Here is a 20,782-nt window from a genome sequence, read left to right on the forward strand (position 1 = left end):
TGAAGAGCATGCATTTAGTTTTACTTGTATTTAAGAGCAATTGGAGGCCACGGAAGGAGAGTTGTATGGCATTGAAGCTTGCCTGGAGGGTTGTTAACACAGTGTCCAAAGAAGGGCCGGAAGTATACAGGATGGTGTCGACTGCGAGAGGTGGATCAGAGACTCACCAGCAGCAAGAGCAACATCATTGATGTATACAGAGAAGAGAGTCGGTCCAAGAATTGAACCCTGTGGCACCCCCATAGAGACTGCCAGAGGTCCGGACAGCAGACCCTCCGATTTGACACACTGAACTCTATCAGAGAAGTAGTTGGTGAACCAGGCGAGGCAATCATTTGAGAAACCAAGGCTGTCGAGTCTGCCGATAAGGATGTGGTGGTTGACAGAGTCGAAAGCCTTGGCCAGATCAATGAATACGGCTGCACAGTAATGTTTCTTATCGATGGCGGTTAAGATATCGTTTAGGACCTTGAGCGTGGCTGAGGTGCACCCATGACCAGCTCTGAAACCAGATTGCATAGCAGAGAAGGTATGGTGAGATTCTGGTCGGTAATCTGTTTGTTGACTTGGCTTTCAAGACCTTAGAAAGGCATGGTAGGATAGATATAGGTCTGTAGCAGTTTGGGTCAAGAGTGTCCCCCCCTTTGAAGAGGGGGATGACCGCAGCTGCTTTCCAATCTTTGGGAATCTCAGATGACAAGAAAGAGAGGTTGAACAGGCTAGTAATAGGGGTGGCAAAAATTTCGGCAGATAATTTTAGAAAGAAAGGGTCCAGATTGTCTAGCCCGGCTGATTTGTAGGGGTCCAGATTTTTCAGCTCTTTCAGAACTTCAGCTGAATGGATTTGGGAGAAGGAGAAATGGGGAAGGCTTGGGCGAGTTGCTGTTGGGGGTGCAGTGCTGTTGACCGGGGTAGGAGTTGCCAGGTGGAAAGCATGGCCAGCCGTAGAAAAATGCTTATTGAAATTCTCAATTATGGTGGATTTATCAGTGGTGACAGTGTTTCCTATCTTCAGTGCAGTGGGCAGCTGGGAGGAGGTGTTCTTATTCTCCATGGACTTTACAGTGTCCCAGAACTTTTTAGAGTTAGTGTTGCAGGAAGCAAATTTCTGCTTGAAAAAGCTAGCCTTGGCTTTTCTAACTGCCTGTGTATAACGGTTTCTAGCTTCCCTGAACAGCTGCATATCACGGGGCTGTTCGATGCTAATGCAGAACGCCATAGGATGTTTTTGTGTTGGTTAAGGGCAGTCAGGTCTGGGGAGAACCAAGGGCTATATCTGTTCCTGGTTCTAATTTTCTTGAATGGGGCATGTTTATTTAAGATTGTTAGGAAGGCATTTTTAAAAATATCCAGGCATCCTCTACTGACGGGATGAGATCAATATCCTTCCAGGACACCCCGGCCAGGTCGATTAGAAAGGCCTGCTCGCTGAAGTGTTTCAGGGAGCGTTTTACAGTGATGAGTGGAGGTCGTTTGACCGCTGACCCATTACGGATGCAGGCAATGAGGCAGTGATCGCTGAGATCTTGGTTGAAGACAGCAGAGGTGTATTTAGAGGGGAAGTTGGTTAGGATGATATCTATGAGGGTGCCCGTGTTTAAGGCTTTGGGGGTACCTGGTAGGTTCATTGATAATTTGTGTGAGATTGAGGGCATCAAGTTTAGATTGTAGGATGGCTGGGGTGTTAAGCATGTTCCAGTTTAGGTCGCCTAGCAGCACGAGCTCTGAAGATAGATGGGGGCAATCAGTTCACATATGGTGTCCAGAGCACAGCTGGGAGCAGAGGGTGGTCTATAGCAGGCGGCAAGGTGAGAGACTTGTTTTTAGAGAGGTGGATTTTTAAAAGTAGAAGTTCAAATTGTTTGGGTACAGACCTGGATAGTAGGACAGAACTCTGCAGGCTATCTTTGCAGTAGATTGCAACACCGCCCCCTTTAGCAGTTCTATCTTGTCTGAAAATGTTGTAGTTTGGAATTAAAATTTCTGAATTTTTGGTGGTCTTCCTAAGCCAGGATTCAGACACAGCTAGAACATCCGGGTTGGCAGAGTGTGCTAAAGCAGTGAAAAGAACAAACTTAGGAGGAGGCTTCTAATGTTAACATGCATGAAACCAAGGCTACACGTCATCAAAAGAGAGCGCCTGGGGAATAGGAGTGGAGCTAGGCACTGCAGGGCCTGGATTCACCTAGAGGAACATAGGAGGAGAAGAATAAGGGTACGGCTAAAAGCAATAAGAATTGGTCGTCTAGAACGTCTGGAACAGAGAGTAAAAGGAGGTTTCTGGGGCGATAAAATAGCATCAAGGTATAATGTACAGACAAAGGTATGGTAGGATGTGAGTACAGTGGAGGTAAACCTAGGTATTGAGTGATGAAGAGAGAGATATTGTCTCTAGAAACATTGAAACCAGGAGATGTCATTGCATGTGTGGGTGGTGGAAATAATAAGTTGGATAAGGTATAGTGAGCAGGACTAGAGGCTCTGCAGTGAAATAAGCCAATAAACACTAACCAGAACAGCAATGGACAAGACATATTGACATTAAGGAGAGGCATCCTTAGTAGGGATCAAAAGGGTCCAGGGAGTGGAGAGGTTGGTTTGGGGGTCACGATTTAGACAGCTAGCCAGGACATCGGTAGCAAGCTAGCATAGGATGGAGGTCTGTTGTTAGCCACCTCTTGCGTTCCGTCAATAGATTAGTGGAGTTCCGTGTAGAGGGGATTAGTCCAAATCACACAACAACAAAAAATAAAAACAATAGATATAGTTATAGAGGCCCAAGAAGAAACATGTTAATAATAAAAATAAATAAATTGTCCGATTGTCTATTCTGAGAGCATCCGGTAAGACAGCTAACAGTTAGCAGGCCGCAGATGGGCATTCAGGTAACGTCGCGACGGAGGAGCCAGCCGGATCTCCTTCGGGTAGATAACGTCGGCAGTCCAGTTGTGAGGGCCCGGAGGGGCTCCGTGTCAGTAAAACGGGTCCGGATAGGTGACTGCAGCCCAGGAGTGATTGACGGAGCTCAGGAGTGGTTGACGGAGCTCGCTAGCTCGGGAGTAATTGATGTTTGCTTCGACGAAAGAGATAGACACACGGATAGCAGCCAGCTAGCTGTGAGATCCGGGAGTGAATGTCCAGAGAGCAGTTGAAATCCAGGGACATGGAGAGAAAAAAATCGGTCCGGTATGTTCCGTTCGAGCCGGCGCTGCGCTGCGCCGTACAAAACTGGCGATAGATTTTCGAGTTAAAGGATAGCTAATGACCACAAACCGTGGTTAGCTGAATACGAACGAGTTGCCAGTAAAGAAGCTAACTAGCTTCTGGCTAGCTTCTTGGAGGATTGCAGATTTGATTGCATATTTGAGGTAAATAATACGTATTTATACATATCAATTGGTGAGGCAGGTTGCAGGAGAGTGTATTGAAGATGAGTTGATGGAAAATAAAAATAAAATGTATGTGAAAAAAAAGTTGTAAATATATATATATACACGACACGACAAGACGAGGACAAAAGACGTCTGAACTGCTATGCCATCTTGGAACCGAGCAAATATCAACTGGTAGAACAGAGTCATCTCCAAGAAGAATAAGGGAAGGATTTAGTGGTACCGTCATATTAGTGACCTGTGATAAGATCTGAATAATGTCTTTCCAATAATTGCTTAGTTCAGGGCAGCTCAAAAACATATGCATCAGTATACCCACCCCCGTTTCACACCTTGGGCAAAATGCTGAATATTTACAATTGATCTTATACAGTCTCTCTGGTATAAAGTAGACCCTATGTAAAATATTGAATTGCATCAACTTGTGCCTTGTGTTAGATGAAAGACGCTGAACATCTAAAAAGAGTTTCCCCCATTTCTCATCCTCAACAATGAGACCAAGGTCATCATGCCACTTCGTGCAAGCTTTCAAAGGTTCATCGTTTCCCTACAGAGCTTGAAGACCAGAGTACATGTAACAAATGAAACCTTTTACCCCTTTCCTTTCCAGCCACAGTTTATCAGTTATAGATGTACTCATGGGCTGAATCCTACCTCCCTGCTGAGTGGCAATATAATGCCTAACCTGTAGGTACTTGAAGAAATGAGTTTGAGGTAACTGAAAATGAGATGCCAGTTGTTGAAAGATGGGGTTATTATAGAAAGGTGTTTGTTCATATATAGATCTAAGCCCTTCTGTTTGTTTACAGACTTCCATCCACATATTTAAAGTGTTTTTAATGAAGGGGTTGTTTATGAGACCTAGCAAAGCTTTAGGTGGACTAATATAAGGTATAGATGCCAATGTAACAGGGGTCAGACACTCCTCCATCTGTCTCCAAGAGGGTGAACTTGTTGTTGTATTTTGCCATACCCACACAGCCTTTAACTGAGATGGCCAGTAATACAACAAGAAGTCAGGTAGAGTAAGTCCTCCTGAGTATGGTTTGCATAAAGTTATGAGTTTCACTCTGGAGGGTTTCCCTTTCCACAGAAATGAAGAAACCTTCCTATTAAGTTGTTTGAAAAAAACTTTGGGAAAAGGAAAGGGCGAGGTTTGAAAAAGGTAATTACATTTACTTTTGATACTTAAGTATATATAAAACCAAATACTTTGAGACATTTACTCAAGCAGTATTTTACTGGCTGACTTTCACTTGAGCAACTTTCTATTAAGGTATCTATACTTTTACTCAAGTATGACAATTGGGTACTTTTTCCACCACCAAATTTGAGCTTTTCATTTTTCATTAATTTAGAAAATGTTCTCAAAACAAATGCCACTTTGACATTATGGGGTATTGTGTGTAGATCAGTGACACAAAATCTAAATGTAATACATTTTAAATTCTGGCTGTAACACAATATAATGTGAAAAAGGGAAGGGGTGTGAGTGAACACTTTTTGAAGGCACTGTATGGGATAAGTGAAAAGAGTTAGTGCAAAGAGGGTCAATGTAGATAGTCCGGGTAGCTATTTGGTTATCTATTTAGTAGATAGAACCTGTTCAGGGTTCTATTGGTTCCATCGGTACCGCTTGCAGTGCGGTAGCAGAGAGAACAGTCTATGGCTGGAGTCTTTGACAATTTTTAGGGCCTTCTGACACCGCCTGGTATAGAGGTCCTGGATGGCAGGGAGCTCGGCCCCAGTACTCCCTGTTCACCCACGACTGCTCGGCCACGCACGACTCCAACACCATCATCAAGTTTGCTGATGACAACTAACCCTATAGAACATTTGTGGGCAGAACTGAAAAAGCGTGTTCGAGCAAGGAGTCCTACAAACCTGACTCAGTTACACCAGCTCTGTCAGGAGGAATGGACCAAAATTCACCCAAATTATTGTGGGAAGCTTGTGGAAGGCTACCAGCAACATTTGCCCCAATTTAAACAATTTAAAGGCAATGTTACCAAATACTAATTGAGTGTATGTAAACTTCTGACCCACTGGGAATGTGAGGAAAGAAATTAAAGATGAAATAAATTATTCTCTCTACTATTATTCTGACATTTTGTATTTGGTGCTTTAGTGACAAAACAGATGGCACTGTGATCGACTACATCCAATTTACTGAGTAGAGTGTTGGAGGCTATTTTGTAAATGACATCACCGAAGTCAAGGATCGGTAAGATATACTGTTGTAAAACTGACTGTTTGGCAGCATGAGTGAAGGAGGCTTTGTTGTGAAATAGGAAGCCGATTATAGATTTAATTTTGGATTGGAGATGCTTAATGTGAGTCTGGAAGGAGAGTTTACAGTCTAGCCAGACACCTAGGTATTTGTAGTTGTCCACATATTCTATGTCTGAACCGTCCAGAGCAGTGATGCTAGTCGGGCGGGTGGGTGTGGGCAGCGATCGGTTGAAGAGCATGCATTTAGTTTTGCTAGCATTAAAGAGCAGTTGGAGGCCACGGAAGGAGAGTTGTATGGCATTGAAGCTCGTTTGGAGGTTTGTTAACACAGTGTCCAAAGAAGGGCCAGATGTAACAGAATGGTGTCGTCTGTGTAGAGGTGGATCAGAGAATTACCAGCAGCAAGAGCGACATCATTGATATATACCTAGTGGTGATGCAGGCAGTCAAGGTGTTCTCAATGGTGCAGCTGTAGAACTTTTTGATGATAAGAGGGCCCATTCCAAATCTTTTCAGATTTCTGAGGGGGCAGAGGTGTTGTCGTGCCTTCTTTCACGACAGTGTTGGTGTGTGTCTGTGTGTGGACCATGTTAATTCTTTAGTGATGTGGAAACTGAGGAACATGAAGCTCTCGACCCGTTCCACTACAGACCTGTTGATGTGGATGGGGGAGTGCTCGGCCCTCCTTTTCCTTTAGTCCACGAAAAGCTCCATTGTCTTGCTGACATTGAGGGAGAGATTGTTGTCCTGGCACCACACTGACAGGTCTCTGACCTCCTCTCTATAGGTGGTTTCATCGTCGTCTGTGATCAGGCCTAATGCCGTTTTGTTTTCAGCAAACATAATGATGGTGTTGGAGTTGTGCGTGGCCAGGATGTTGTAGGTGAACAGGGAGCACAGGAGGGGACTAAGCACACACCCCTGGGGGTATTACACCTAAAGTATGTTGGTCTTTTGCTGTTCCTTTGATTTGTGTTAACAAAATTAAAATAAAAGCAATATTTTGATCAGAAATAAGGAAAACCTCTGGGCTCTAGTGATGAGACAAAGACACTCACCTAGATGAGCCACACGGTTCAGACGAGGATCGAATCCCACTTGCTGCATCTTGTCTGTCCTCCCCATGAAGAAGTTGATAACAGCGTCGGCTAGGACACAGTTAGGAAAGCCCTCAATGACATGATGGTATCCATTTCTGATGTGTATACAGTCCCCCTCCTCACCCCCTTCCTCCACTGAGATGGTGTGGCGGTAAGTAGCAGTGTAGCCTGTAGCTTCTCTCACAGCACCACCCACCTGGGGTAACAGACACAAAAATAACAAAATGAGTGGAAAGATAATACGAGTCACCATAAATGAGTTGCCACAACGTGTCAGTGTAGCTTCCCTCACAGCACCAGCCACCTGTGATCTCACACGCACACACACACACACACACACACACACACACACACACACACACACACACACACACACACACACACACACACACACACACACACACACACACACACACACACACACACACACACACACACACAGCCGGTGCACCCATCATAGACTGTTGACCTGATATAACCAAGCAGAACTCTTAGTTTGTATAACCACTTCAAAACCAGAGGATGTACATTCCAAAGGTACAGGAACTGAGTCGGTAGCAAACCCTCTTTTAATGTCACAGTGGAAAACTAAACCACAACTGGCAAGTTGTCAAAAAACAGACAAAACAAGTCACTCAGGTTAGCACAGCTCTATTTCATCACAGCTCTAGATAACAACACTTCCGGCTCAAAAGCAGTATTTCCTGACTAACTGATCTTTCAGAAAGTTTTCACACCCTTAGATTTTTTTCTCATTTTGTTGTGTTACAGCCGTGAGATTGTTTTCTCATTTTGTTGTGTTACAGCCTGAATCTTTTTGTCGCTGGCCTACACACAATACCCCATAATGTCAGAGTGGAGTTTTGTTTTGTCACTGGCAAACACACAATACCCCATAATGTCAAAGTGGAGATTTGTTTTGTCACTGGCCTACACACAATACCCCATAATGTCAGAGTGGAGTTTTGTTTTGTCACTGGCAAACACACAATACCCCATAATGTCAAAGTGGAGATTTGTTTTGTCACTGGCCTACACACAATACCCCATAATGTCAGAGTGGAGTTTTGTTTTGTCACTGGCAAACACACAATACCCCATAATGTCAGAGTGGAGTTTTGTTTTGTCACTGGCCTACACACAATACCCCATAATGTCAAAGTGGAGTTTTGTTTTGTCACTGGCCTACACACAATACCCCATAATGTCAGAGTGGAGTTTTGTTTTGTCACTGGCCTACACACAATACCCCATAATGTCAGAGTGGAGTTTTGTTTTGTCACTGGCCTACACACAATACCCCATAATGTCAAAGTGGAGTTTTGTTTTGTCACTGGCCTACACACAATACCCCATAATGTCAAAGTGGAGTTTTGTTTTGTCACTGGCCTACACACAATACCCCATAATGTCAGAGTGGAGTTTTGTTTTGTCACTGGCCTACACACAATACCCCATAATGTCAAAGTGGAGTTTTGTTTTGTCACTGGCCTACCCCATAATGTCAGAGTGGAGTTTTATTTGTCACTGGCCTAGTTTTGTTTTGTCACTGGCCTACACACAATACCCCATAATGTCAGAGTGGAGTTTTGTTTTGTCACTGGCCTACACACAATACCCCATAATGTCAAAGTGGAGTTTTGTTTTGTCACTGGCCTACACACAATACCCCATAATGTCAAAGTGGAGTTTTGTTTTTATGCAACATTTTTACAAATTAATAAAAAATGAAAAGCTTGAGTCAATAAGTATTCAACCCCTTTGTTATGGCCAGCCTAAATAGTTCAGGAGTAAAAATGTGCTTAACATGTCACATAATAAGTTGCATGGACTGTTTAACATGATTTTTGAACGATTAAATCATCTCTGTATCCCACACAAACAATTATCTGTAAGGTCCCTCTGTCGAGCAGTGAATTACAAACATTGATTCAACCACAAAGACCAGGGAGGTTTTCCAACGCCTCACAAAGGGCACCTATTGGTAGATGGGTACAAATATAAAAAGCAGACATTGAATGTCCCTTTGAGCATGATGAAGTTATTAATTACACTGTGTATGGTGTATCAATATACCCAGGTCACTACAAAGTTACAGGCGTCCTTCCTAACTCAATAGCCAGAGAGGAAGGAAACCGCTCAGGGATTTCACCACAATACAAAAGTAATTGACGGAGTGAAAAGAAGAAATCTGTACAGAATAAAATATATTCTAAAACATGCATCCTGTTCGCAACAAGCCATTAACTAAAGTAATTAACTTTTTGTCCTGAATACAAAGTGTTTGTTTTATTGGATTTGCCCCAAACATATCACTGAGTAGTACTCTTAATATTTTCAAGCATAGTGGTGGCTGCCTCATGTTATGAGTATGCTAGTAATCGTTAAGGACTTGGGAGTTTTTCAGGATAAAAAATACACGGAATGTAGCTAAGCACAGGCAAAATCTTAGAGAAAAACCTTGTTCAGTCTGCTTTCCACCAGACACTGGGACATGAATTCACATTTCAGCAGGGCAATAATCTAAATCACAAGGCCAAATCGACACTGGAGTTTCTTACAAAGAAGACACTGAATGTTCCTGAGTGGCTGAGTTACAGTTTTGACTTAAAATCTAATTCTATGGCAACACCTGAAAATGGTTGTCTAGCAATGATCAACAACCAATTTGACAGAACTTGAAGAATTATTAAAAGAATAGTTCCTTCAGAAAGTATTCATTCACACCCTTAGATTTGTTTCTTATTTTGTTGTGTTACAGCCTGAATTTAAAATGTAGATATTTTATCTCCTAAAATCATGTTTTGCATGCAAGCCTTTCAAACTAGTATTGCTAAAATCAAGTTATGCAAGGAAGTTTTAAAAGTCAGTAAACAACAGTTACCACACATGAATTATGCTTGTACTTTATCCAGTAATATTGGGCCAAATTCAAAGCTAAGACATCATAAATAACTTTGGACTTCGATCACATTTTCAGCTGCCAGGTGATGAGGCTCTTCGACTAACCAATCACCGCTCTCAGCTCTCATGCAGTTTTGAATGTTGCTAGGTTACCTGTGGGTGTGGTTTTGCTCGAGGTTTGTAGTGGATAGAAAGTCACCCCCTAGCCTAGGCTACTGTATGAAACCCCTTTGGGAACTCACCACAAACAGTTTAATCCAGCCCAAAAAACATTATACGTACATGCCAATATGACTTTCACTTTGAGAACTCGGTTCCCATGCGCGCCCCCTTCCCCAATTCCACCCCAGGTTCTACTATGGTTCTAACCTGACTCTACCCTGGTTTTAATCATTCCTCTCAGAGAGGCCTCACCCTCATCACTCACCAGGTCCAGATCTATGAGCACGCACACGCAAACACACACAAACACACACCATGTCCAGGGTGGTCTTCTCCAGGATCTCCACCATATTCTCCAGCCTGGTGTTGGAGGTGAAGAGGAAGTCGTCGTCCACCCACAGCACATACTTGGTGGTCACCTGAGAGACAGCCAGATTCCTCCCTGCAAACCAACCCTGCACAGAGGTGGACAGACAGGACAAAGACTTAATTACCAATTTGGCAATAGCCAAACGTTTGATAGCCAAGGTGTTCTTAAATCCTGGACATGGAGACCCTCAGAGTACCAGGAGGGAATCACAAGTAAATTAAATACTGGGCTGGAACAAAAGGACAACTTGTGGGTCCCCCAAGACCAGAACTGAGAGATTGCTGTGATGAAACAGGAGCTACACTTCCCAAAATAAAGTTTACTTACCTTCCCAAATGGCATAATGTAATGTTCAATGTGTGGACCCATCACGGGCTGGGGGTGCTCGTTGTCATCTGCTATCACTATGGCGACAGTGGGATAGAACTCCCGTATGCTGTCAATCAGATCCTGCAGTTTGTCATAACGCAGAAATGTCTTGGTAGCTATGGTGACAAGTGAGCTTATGTTGTATTCTGAGGAAAAAGGAAAGGCGTGTTTGTACCCAATTATGAATATTCATACTTATACTTATCTTCAGTTATTTTCATAATACAGAAATCATCCCCCAAAATGCATAATTGTTTTATTTAACTAGGCAAGTCAGTTCAGAACAAATTATTATTTACAATGACGGCCTACCCCAACCAAACCCTAACCTGGACGATGCTGGGCCTATTGTGTGCCGCCCTATGGAACTCCCAATCACGGCCGGTTATGATACAGCCTTGCACCAAGGTTTGTAGTGACGCCTGTAGCACTGAGATGCAGTGCCTTAGACCGCTCCGCCACTCGGGATACCTACGTGATGACGTCTATATTTTGAAAGTTACATGTCTTGAAAACTTGATTGCTGACAAGCAAAACATTTTGGGACTATGTCAACAATGGACTAATAAAACAAAAACCAAAAGATTGTTTTGGTGTGGAATTGTCCTATAAGTACTTTCATGTAATAGATTTCCCATCAAATGGGCCAAAATAGCTTATTTAGCAACAACAACAAAAATTCTCAAGCAAGAATTTAGCTAGGACTGTCTGTGAGTGGTCTGAGTGGGGAGAGCAAAACTGAACACTAGCTGTCATTGGTAGAAAGATTTGGAACTCTTTTAACCAATTTACAGCATGGTGATGTCACCATGGAAAGCCCGAAACTCCTAGAAGGCCCTGTATAGATTGCATTTTCAACCAGCAACTATCAAGAAATAAGACTGATAAAATTTGTTAACACTTTCATCAGCTGTTATACAATTTTATACAAAACACAGGAAAAACTGAATTTTGACTTCACTGGGCCTTAAACAACATTGCAACATTTAGGACCTTGGATCCCTACGATAACTGTACAGATACAAATAACTATACAGTGGTCAAATGCCAAATGAACAACCCATACAGTACATACCTCCAGTGTAACCTGAGTGATAGAGCTTGGGAATAACAGCATGTCCAACCTTTATGGTAAAAACGGACTGGTGTCCATCAGTCTCAAACTGCACTGGAATAGAGCAGAGAAACATATCTCATCACTCTAATATCTCAAGTGTATCACATTACAGTATAGTTCGTTAGTAGTTAAATATAATCAAATGAACAAAACAAAAAATGTACTTCACTTCACATTCAATACCTAATGGTCAATAAGAGATCAAGCTTGTTTAACAGTAGGTCTACAGATACTTGTTATTTTTGTAACATCCACGTTAACATATGGAAATGATTAGTGACAACACAGTTATTGTTGTACACAACACAGTTATTGTTGTACACAACACAGTTATTGTTGTACACAACACAGTTATTGTTGTACACAACACAGTTATCATTGTACACAACACAGTTATTGTTGTACACAACACAGTTATTGTTGTACACAACACAGTTATTGATGTACACAACACAGTTATTGTTGTACACAACACAGTTATTGTTGTACACAAAACACTGCTTCCCCTAGTCTGTCTCTAACATCTCTTTCCCCAAACAGCTCACTTAGAAACGCTCTCTACACTCAAAGTCTCGTTCAGCAAACAAGCTGTAATCTATAGTCTACCACACCTACATTGCAACATGGAATGTCAAATACCACACCAACTGCTTTTTCTCTAGTTGCGGAATGATCTCTTCCCTAAACACGGACTGTGTAATTATAGTGTAGGCTAGTTGTGTGCCCCTTCCAGGGAATAATAGACAGGTTTATAAAGAATTTGAGACATGCAGGAAATGATGCGTTGTGTTTCTATCTCTGTGTTGTCGTACTGAAGTAAAAAGTGACAAGGAGTGGAATGACAGGGAGTGGAATGACAGGGAGTGGAATGACAGGGAGTGGAATGACAGGGAGTGGAATGACAGGGATGACAGGGAGTGGAATGATAATGGGGAATTGGGTGGCGGGAGTTGAGAACGGAACAAAATACACATTTCTGTTGTTTGCTGTTACTAAATGGACAATAAAGTTGTATTGTATAGTATGGCATACAGCTCCTGTACAGCTGCAGGCACTAAAAAGTTAGTTTTCAAAACCCTGTATTGCAGTATCAGAACTCAGGACTATACACACACTGAGGGGCTGACCAACCTGTGTCAGCCGTCCTAGGGTGGAACAAGGTGTTGGTGTAGGTGACAAACTGTAGCTGTCTGTTCAGAGTGGAGAGGAGTCTACTGGACAAAGTCATGTGCATCACTCCCTGTCCTCTAATGGAGACCCCGTCTACGGTGGCTAACACATCAAATGTCCCCAGGGTAGCAGTCAGATTCACCTAAAGGACATGATAGGGAGGATTCAGTTTAATTCAAATAACTAGTCTGCTTGGCACAATTACAATGGTAACATAATGACTGTAGATCACTTTATGTTAAACATGAATCAACATTTTATATTTTAGCAGACACTCTTGTTCAGAGCGACTTATAGGTTAAGTGCCTTGCTCAAGGGTACATAGACAAATGGTTCAACTCCCTGAGCCGACAAGGTGAACAAACAACCTTTCGGTTACTGGCTAAGCGCTCTAACCGCTAGATTACCTGCCACTACAACAAACATATACTGAAACAAACACATAAACGCAACATGTAAAGTGTTGGTCCCGTGTTGCATGAACTGAAATAAAACATCCCAGAAATGTTCCATATGGACAAAGTTTCATTTTATCGATGTAAATTTGAATGCACAGAGATAGCGTGACGATATCCTGAGGCACATTGTCGTGCCATTCTCACCTCATGTTTCAGCATGGTAATACACGGCCACATGTAGAAAAGATCTGTATACAAGTCGTGGAAGCTGAAAATGTCCCAGTTCTTCATTGGCCTGAATACTCACCAGACATGATGGTATCTATTGAGCACGTTTGGGATGCTCTGGGTCAACATGTACGACAGCATGTTCCAGTTCCCGCCAATATTCGGCAACTTCGCACGGACATTAAAGAGAAGTGGGACAACATTCCGCAGGCCACAATCAACAGATTGATCAACTCTATGTAAAGGAGAAGTGTCGTGCTGCAAGAGGCAAATTGTTTCCAATTTCATGAAACTAGGCATATGTCGCAAGCCCCCATTTTCCAGGAGAGCCATTTCAACGTTTATTTTTTATCAAAATGCATTTTTTGGCAGAAATGTGTATTTGTTTTTATTTATTAACCTTTATTTAACCAGGAAGGGCTCATTGAGATTGGAATCTCTTTTTCAAGAGCACCCTGGCCAAGATAGGCAGCACCAAGTCATTACAAAAGTCAACATGAAAAACTACAAGTAATCTAGTAAAAACCATTGAATTCACAAGAGTATAAAACAGCTAATTAAAAACATTGACAGATCAGGGAATCAGCCTCAAAATCCTTCATCAGATATTTAAAAACACCAATCGGGACAAGTTCTTCCAGTTTAAAAGTATTTTGTAAGGCATTCCAAGACGATGGCGCAGAGTACATAAAAGCCCTTTTACCGAATTCAGTTTGGACATTTGGAACAGTTAGCAGGATAAAGTCCAGCGAATGAAGAGAGTACCCACCACATTTCTGAACAATAAAAATGCACAGATAAAAAGGTAGTAAACCCAAAATGTAAATAAAAGTATACCAGTGACTGAGCCTACGAGTAACTAGAGAAGGCCAGCCAACCCTGGTATACAAAGTGCAGTGGTGCGTAAGGGTTTTGCAGTTTAAAATAAATCTCAAAGTGCCATGGTAAAGAGTGTCAATTGATCTCAAACACTGAGATGAAGCATTCATATTTAAAATATCCCCATAGTCTAGTAAAGGCATAAATGTAGCTGATACTAGCCTCCTTCTGCAATTTAAAAGAGAGCCCGTCATCAATTAAAATTCCAATATATTTATATGAGGTTACAACCTCAATCTCCTTGCCCTGACAGGTAGTAATAGGTGAAAGGTTCAGGGGTATATTTCTTGCATTAGAAAACACCATTAGTTTAGTTTTGTCAGTATTGAGGATAAGCTTCAATTGACACAAGGTATGTTGAACAGTATAAAAAGCAGTTTGCATGTTCTGGAAAGCTTTTGTAAGAGACGAGGCACAACAGTAAATAACAGTATCATCAGCGTAAAAATGAAGTTGTGCATTTTGGACCTTTTTGTCTAAATCATTTATATAAATAGTGAATAAGAGAGGACCAAGTACAGAGCCTTGGGGCACACCATTCAAGACAGACAATTTAACAGACATAAGCCCATCAAATTGAGTGCACTGAGTTCTATCAGACAGATAGCAAACCATGCCTTCTGGAACATGTGAAGTTTCATGTGCCTTGATAACAAACTTGTATGCCATCTGAAAATACAAATAATATTGTTCAATTACAAGCCTTATTGGTTAAGTCACAGAAAAAGCCAGCAACCTTCCCGCTAGCCACGATTGGCTGAGATAATGAGTGGGCTAGATATGCCGAGAGAGGAGTTCAGATTGGTCTGCCATAAAGAAGGCTTCTGTCTATTTTAGTTGGTCAGTCTGTGTTGGTAATCCTGTAGAACACAGCTTTTTTTATAGTGTATAGTGTAGTGGAGCTGCATAAGTGTTGCTCTGCACTTTCTGGAGGATCAAAATCAGTGGAATTAGAGTTTGATAGCTAAAGAGATGGAGAAAACACCTGTCTCCGGATTACATCTTCAAACTAAAAGCATCAGTGGCATGGCATCCGTGACAGGGAGACGAGTCCATCATGCATGATGATGTATGATAGTCTAGCTAGCTACATTTTCAGATATTACACATTTGTGGCAGAAAGTTGTTTCATTTCAAGATAACTGGCTCCCTAGCTAACGTTATGTGTATGACACTATTATTCGTATCCCATAACCGTTTGCTTGGCTAGTTAGAGCCTAATGTTAGCCAGTTAACATTGAACCTGGTTGGTTAGCTCCCAGCAGATTCATGCAGGGTAGTAACGACATGATTTGGCACTATGTTCCTTGTTGTTTAACTAGCTAACGTTAGCTGGCTGGCTCATTAGCGAACATTACGTGACGTGTATGATCTTAAATGTTGTTTACCTAGCTATGTTCATTGTTTACCTAGCTAGCTAGCTACATGTCTTAACCAGTTAAATGTTAGGGGGCGCTATTTTAATTTTTGGATGAAAAACGTTCCAGTTTTAAACAAGATATTTTGTCACGAAAAGATGCTCGACTATGCATATAATTGACAGCTTTGGAAAGAAAACACTCTGACGTTTCCAAAACTGCAAAGATATTGTCTGTGAGTGCCACAGAACTGATGTTACAGGCGAAACCCAGATAAAAATCCAACCAGGAAGTGCCGCATTTTTTGAAACCGCCTCATGCCAATGACTTATATGGCTGTGAATGAGCTACGAATGAGCTTACGTTTTCCACGTATTCCCCAAGGTGTCTACAGCATCGTGACGTCTTTTTACGCATTTCCATTGAAGAATAGCCGTAAGGGACCATATTTAGCAAGTGGTCACATGGTGTCTCCCGCAGAAAATCTTGCGTAAAATACTGAGGTAACCATTTTTCCAATCGCTTCTTATGAGAAACCAATTGCCTCGACGGATATATTATCGAATAGATATGTTAAAAACACCTTGAGGATTGATCCTAAACAACGTTTGCCGTGTTTCTGTCGATATTATGGAGCTAATTTTGAAAAAAGTTTGGCGTTGTAGTGGTAGCATTTTCCGGTCGATTTCTCAGCCAAGCATGATGAACAAACGGGAGCTATTTCGCCCACAAAAATCATATTTTTGGAAAAAAGGAACATTTGCTATCTAACTGGGAGTCTCCTAAGTGAAAACATCCGAAGTTCTTCAAAGGTAAATGATTTAATTTGGTTGCTTTTCTTATTTTCGTGAAAATGTTGCCTGCTGTCAGCAGAGCCTAGCATAGCATTATGCCATGATAAACTTACACAAATGCTTGTCTAGCGTTGGCTGTAACGCATATTTTGAAAATCTGAGATGACAGTGTGATTAACAAAAGGCTAAGCTTGTGTTTGAATATATTTCATTTGCGATTTTCATGAATAGGAAAAGTTTCTAGGGTTATTTATGTCCGCTGCGTTATGCTAATTCGTTTGAGGCTATGATTACGCTCCCGGATCCGGGATTGCTAGTCGCAAGAAGTTAAGATAAAGTGTACAACACCTGTTGAATATGGCCAGTGTCAATAAACGTTGGCAAAAAAGCATAATGAAATTGTTGGCAGCAGAGCTGGTTAAGCTTCCGAGAGCGAAACGTAATGAGTGGGGCTAGAGCTTAATAGGGTAGGAACATAGAAGAGCTCTTCAATAGATACCAAAACATCCCAAGGCCATTTTCTCAAAAGTGAGTTCACAAGTTCATCAACTTTCAAAGCAGAATTACTTTCCCATTGTTCCTTAAAAAAATGGAATGTATGATATACCATTTTGCAGCTCTGAGTCTCTAATTTAATCCAATGTAAAAATAAAAATAAACATTTCAAATGTTGCTATATAGGACCACATCCAGGTGGTGAGTCACAGTTGTGGTCTGATCAGATACAGACTGGTTTTCTGTTCCACGCGCCCTACCTTTTTTTCAAGGTATCTGTGACTAACTGATGCATATCTGTATTCCCAGTCATGTGAGATCCATAGATTAGGGCCTAATGTATTTATTCAAATTGACTGATTTCCTTATATGAACTGTAAGTCTGTGAGATCTTTGTAATTTTTGCATGTTGCGTTTATGTTTTTGTTCAATGTAGTATTATAAATGGAGATAAACTTACTGTATGAAGTTGTCTATGCTTTTCTTTCAGACCCAACCCTTAAAAAAGAGAAGAGAATTCCATCTTCAGTCATAAGGTCAGGTTAGTTTTGTTTGAACTGTTCTACAGTTATGGTTGGGGCAAAGGCGATATTTACAACAAAGCTGCAAATCCCTTCTGTCCAGAGTGTAAATCATTTCAGTGATCTTACCAGGGATAACGATAGTCTTGAGAGGGCGAACCTCCACCCCCTGGGTAGGGTACTGTAGGGGACTGTTGGCTTCTGCTATAACAAGGAGGTCTGCGGGAGTCTGGTACCTGCAGCCAACATGGAGAGGTTAGCCAGACTATAAATAAGCTCAAGCTAAAGTATGATGATGTAATGTACTTTTATTTTGTACCTTTAATTTAACAGGAAGACATATTGAGACCTAGGTCTCTTTTACAAATGCACCCTGTATACACAACATAAATACACACACACACACACACACACACACACACACACACACACACACACACACACACACACAGAGAACATCAAGTTGAAATGTGTTTTGAATTTTGTTCCAGCATCATGGTGCATTAAAACTAAAAGCAGCATTGTAAACACGTCATGTACGTCACATATTTTCAATGGAAGGAGAGAAGGCAAAGAAGGGTGGGCCCATAACTTGATAACAGTGGGGAGTTGCAGTATATAGTTGCAAGGTGCACAGCAAAGCAAATCATTAAATTCCAATGCACTGCAAAGCACAGCACAACACTTCAGTGTACTGTACAGTCACCTCTGCTGGAAGCTGTTGTACTCCTGCTGCCTGCGACTTTTCACCTCAGCCAGCTCTGCCTCCTGGAAGGCTGTGTGGAAGTCATCCTGGGCCCAGACACGGGGGAACAGCACTTGGGCAAAAGGCAGGTCGATGGCAGGCTTCTTATCTGCCTCACACACACACACGTTCAGTGCCAGACGCCTGAATGAGATTAATGAAGAGCGTTGTGCACGGTTGGTAAGAGTATGGGCCAAAATAAGTCACTATTAGTGCAATGAAAACCATGCAGGTTGATTTGATTGAGTCGAATCAGGAAGTAGTTCAAAATTTGAAACGCAATGAAGAAAATTGTAATTGGACCTTGAATTTCAGTTTGGCCGAATTCAAATGGAATTGCGAAATGGAATATGTACAAAAATACATCAATTTTATCTATAGATATCTGTTTTTATATTCTTTGCATTGGATATGTCTCAATCTACCACATCCACCAATGTCACACCTCCGCATCTGCGATGAAAGGTGGCAACGCTAGAGGGTTTTTGAAAATCAGTCCTCTCACAAAAACGTCTGTAGCGTTTTATGACCCCCATAAGTGTCACACGACTCTGAAGGAAACCAGTACCCGTTTAAAACAAATAATGGAAGTATGAATGTAGTTTTTTTGTCTACCCCCCAAAAATTGGTTAAATATGTGTAAAAATTCAAATGCATATATATTTATTTATGTATTTATTTCCCGAGTTCTCTTATATCTCCTAGATTTAGGACACACTTCCAAACATTGTTTTGTATTTGTTACTTTGTGACTATCATTTTTTCCATTTATGAATGTGTTATACATGTGTTATACCATTTGCCCATATGAACTCACCCTGCCACACTTTCCTTCAGGACATATGGGATATTGTCATAACTATTCTGGACATTTTGCAGCCTCTCCTTCAGAACCTTCTGTGCCTTGTAGCTCTGGCCTGGTCCCACGTCAACAGTGGTGGTGGCCCTTCGAGTCCAGTAGCGGAGGAGGGCGAACAGTAGCAGTGGAGATAAAATGACGAGGTATGTTTTCTTCTGAACGAGGCAGCGCATCATGGACACAGTCAGACACAGATCGATGTCACTAAAGGACAGATCGGACCAATAAGACACTAGTCAGCCATGTGTTTCAGACCTGGGTTCAAATACATGGGTATTTTATTATTATTTGCTTTTGAAATACTTGTTTTCTATGTATTTGAGTCATTTCAAATAATGTGACACAAAACCACTGCTTCTATTGGAAGTATTTGAAAGTATTTTCAAATAACTTCCTATGATGGCCTTCTATTTGAAAATATGTTCAAATACCAAAACAGGCCATATGTATTTTCAAATATATGCTAATACTTTAAGTGTATTTCAAAATAAGCCTACATTCCAATATTCAACTACTGTGATTAAAAAGTATATAATAATAATATTTACTTCCTTAGGCTACTATGTTACACTTGTTTCACATGATTTGATATTGGTTTGACATTCAGTTTATTTTTCTTCACACAGTATATGGGAGATTTTGCGAACACGGGCCTTTTTGTGTCTCAGGGTTAGATTTTTAAGATAACATTTTAATTTAGATGTTTTATTTCATTACGTAGAGACTAAAATAAGCTTAAACTGTTTTTTCAGCTTTCAAAATGTTTTTATTTTTTATTTTCTAAAGCATTTCATGTCTGGATTGAACTGTTTTGCACTGTTTTTGTCCGGTCTCACATCCAGACTTTTGACAATCTTCTATGTATTACACTTACAAAAGTCTTGATAATTACAACATATTGAATGCACCTGTTTAAAAAAAGAGTCAAATAAATGGAAACTATATATATATTAGATGTGCATAAGCCATTTTCTATTTGATACTTTTTGTACACAAAATACAGCCGTCTCAAAGTATTGTGTCATTACCATCATGACAAGCAAATGACATAATAGTAACATTTTGAATAGTGACAGTGGAGCAAATGGAGGGGAATTCCAATTTTGTCAGGAAATGATAGAAAACAAATATTTATTTATTTATTGTACTTCAATACCAAATAGGCTATAATAATTAGATTTTTTAAATTATGTTTTAATTATGTGTATTTAGGATACATTGTATTCTAGCTGTTCAACTGGAGTTAGCATGCTATAATCCCTGCTATTTATGACCAAATACTGTTAAAATGTCATTCCCACTACACATCATTACCACCACATAACGAACTGTAATGCTAAGGACAGAATGTGATGGTAATGACAAAATGTATTAGTTTATACATTTTTACTTACCTTAGGACCTGAAAACAAATTACAAAATGAACACTTATTTGCTAAATAAGACCATTAAATGTTGTATTATGTTCAGGTGATTGAGTGATTTTGATGTCTATTTATGTGACTTACAATGATTAGTACTGACTTTAATTATTTATTTTAAATGTTTCTATAAGATGCTCCATAAATCAACCAAGGAGAGGACAAGGACATACACTACATATACAAAAGTATGTGGATACCCCTTCAAATTAGTGGATCAAATTAGCGGATTCGGCTATTTCAGCCACACCGTTGCTGAAAGGTGTAT

At 40.8% G+C, this 20,782-nt stretch overlaps 1 protein-coding gene across 2 annotated transcripts in view; it reads right to left on the reverse strand.

The window, feature by feature from the left end:
* Positions 1–20,782, reverse strand: part of LOC115125666 (beta-1,4 N-acetylgalactosaminyltransferase 1-like) — a 30,700-nt gene that overhangs the window by 6,913 nt on the left and 3,005 nt on the right. For both annotated transcript variants that reach the window (XM_029655197.2, XM_029655198.2), the window contains exons 2-10: positions 19,052–19,297; positions 18,196–18,378; positions 17,619–17,725; positions 17,429–17,466; positions 12,778–12,958; positions 11,605–11,697; positions 10,488–10,675; positions 10,105–10,245; positions 6,683–6,920 (exon numbers count right to left, since the gene is read on the reverse strand). In XM_029655197.2, coding sequence (XP_029511057.1) covers positions 6,683–6,920; positions 10,105–10,245; positions 10,488–10,675; positions 11,605–11,697; positions 12,778–12,958; positions 17,429–17,466; positions 17,619–17,725; positions 18,196–18,378; positions 19,052–19,269 — 1,387 coding nt within the window. In that variant the 5' untranslated portion in view covers positions 19,270–19,297. The remainder of the gene's footprint in view (positions 1–6,682; positions 6,921–10,104; positions 10,246–10,487; positions 10,676–11,604; positions 11,698–12,777; positions 12,959–17,428; positions 17,467–17,618; positions 17,726–18,195; positions 18,379–19,051; positions 19,298–20,782) is intronic.

Source organism: Oncorhynchus nerka, linkage group LG7 (assembly GCF_034236695.1).
Source record: "Oncorhynchus nerka isolate Pitt River linkage group LG7, Oner_Uvic_2.0, whole genome shotgun sequence".
Lineage (NCBI taxonomy): Eukaryota > Metazoa > Chordata > Actinopteri > Salmoniformes > Salmonidae > Oncorhynchus > Oncorhynchus nerka.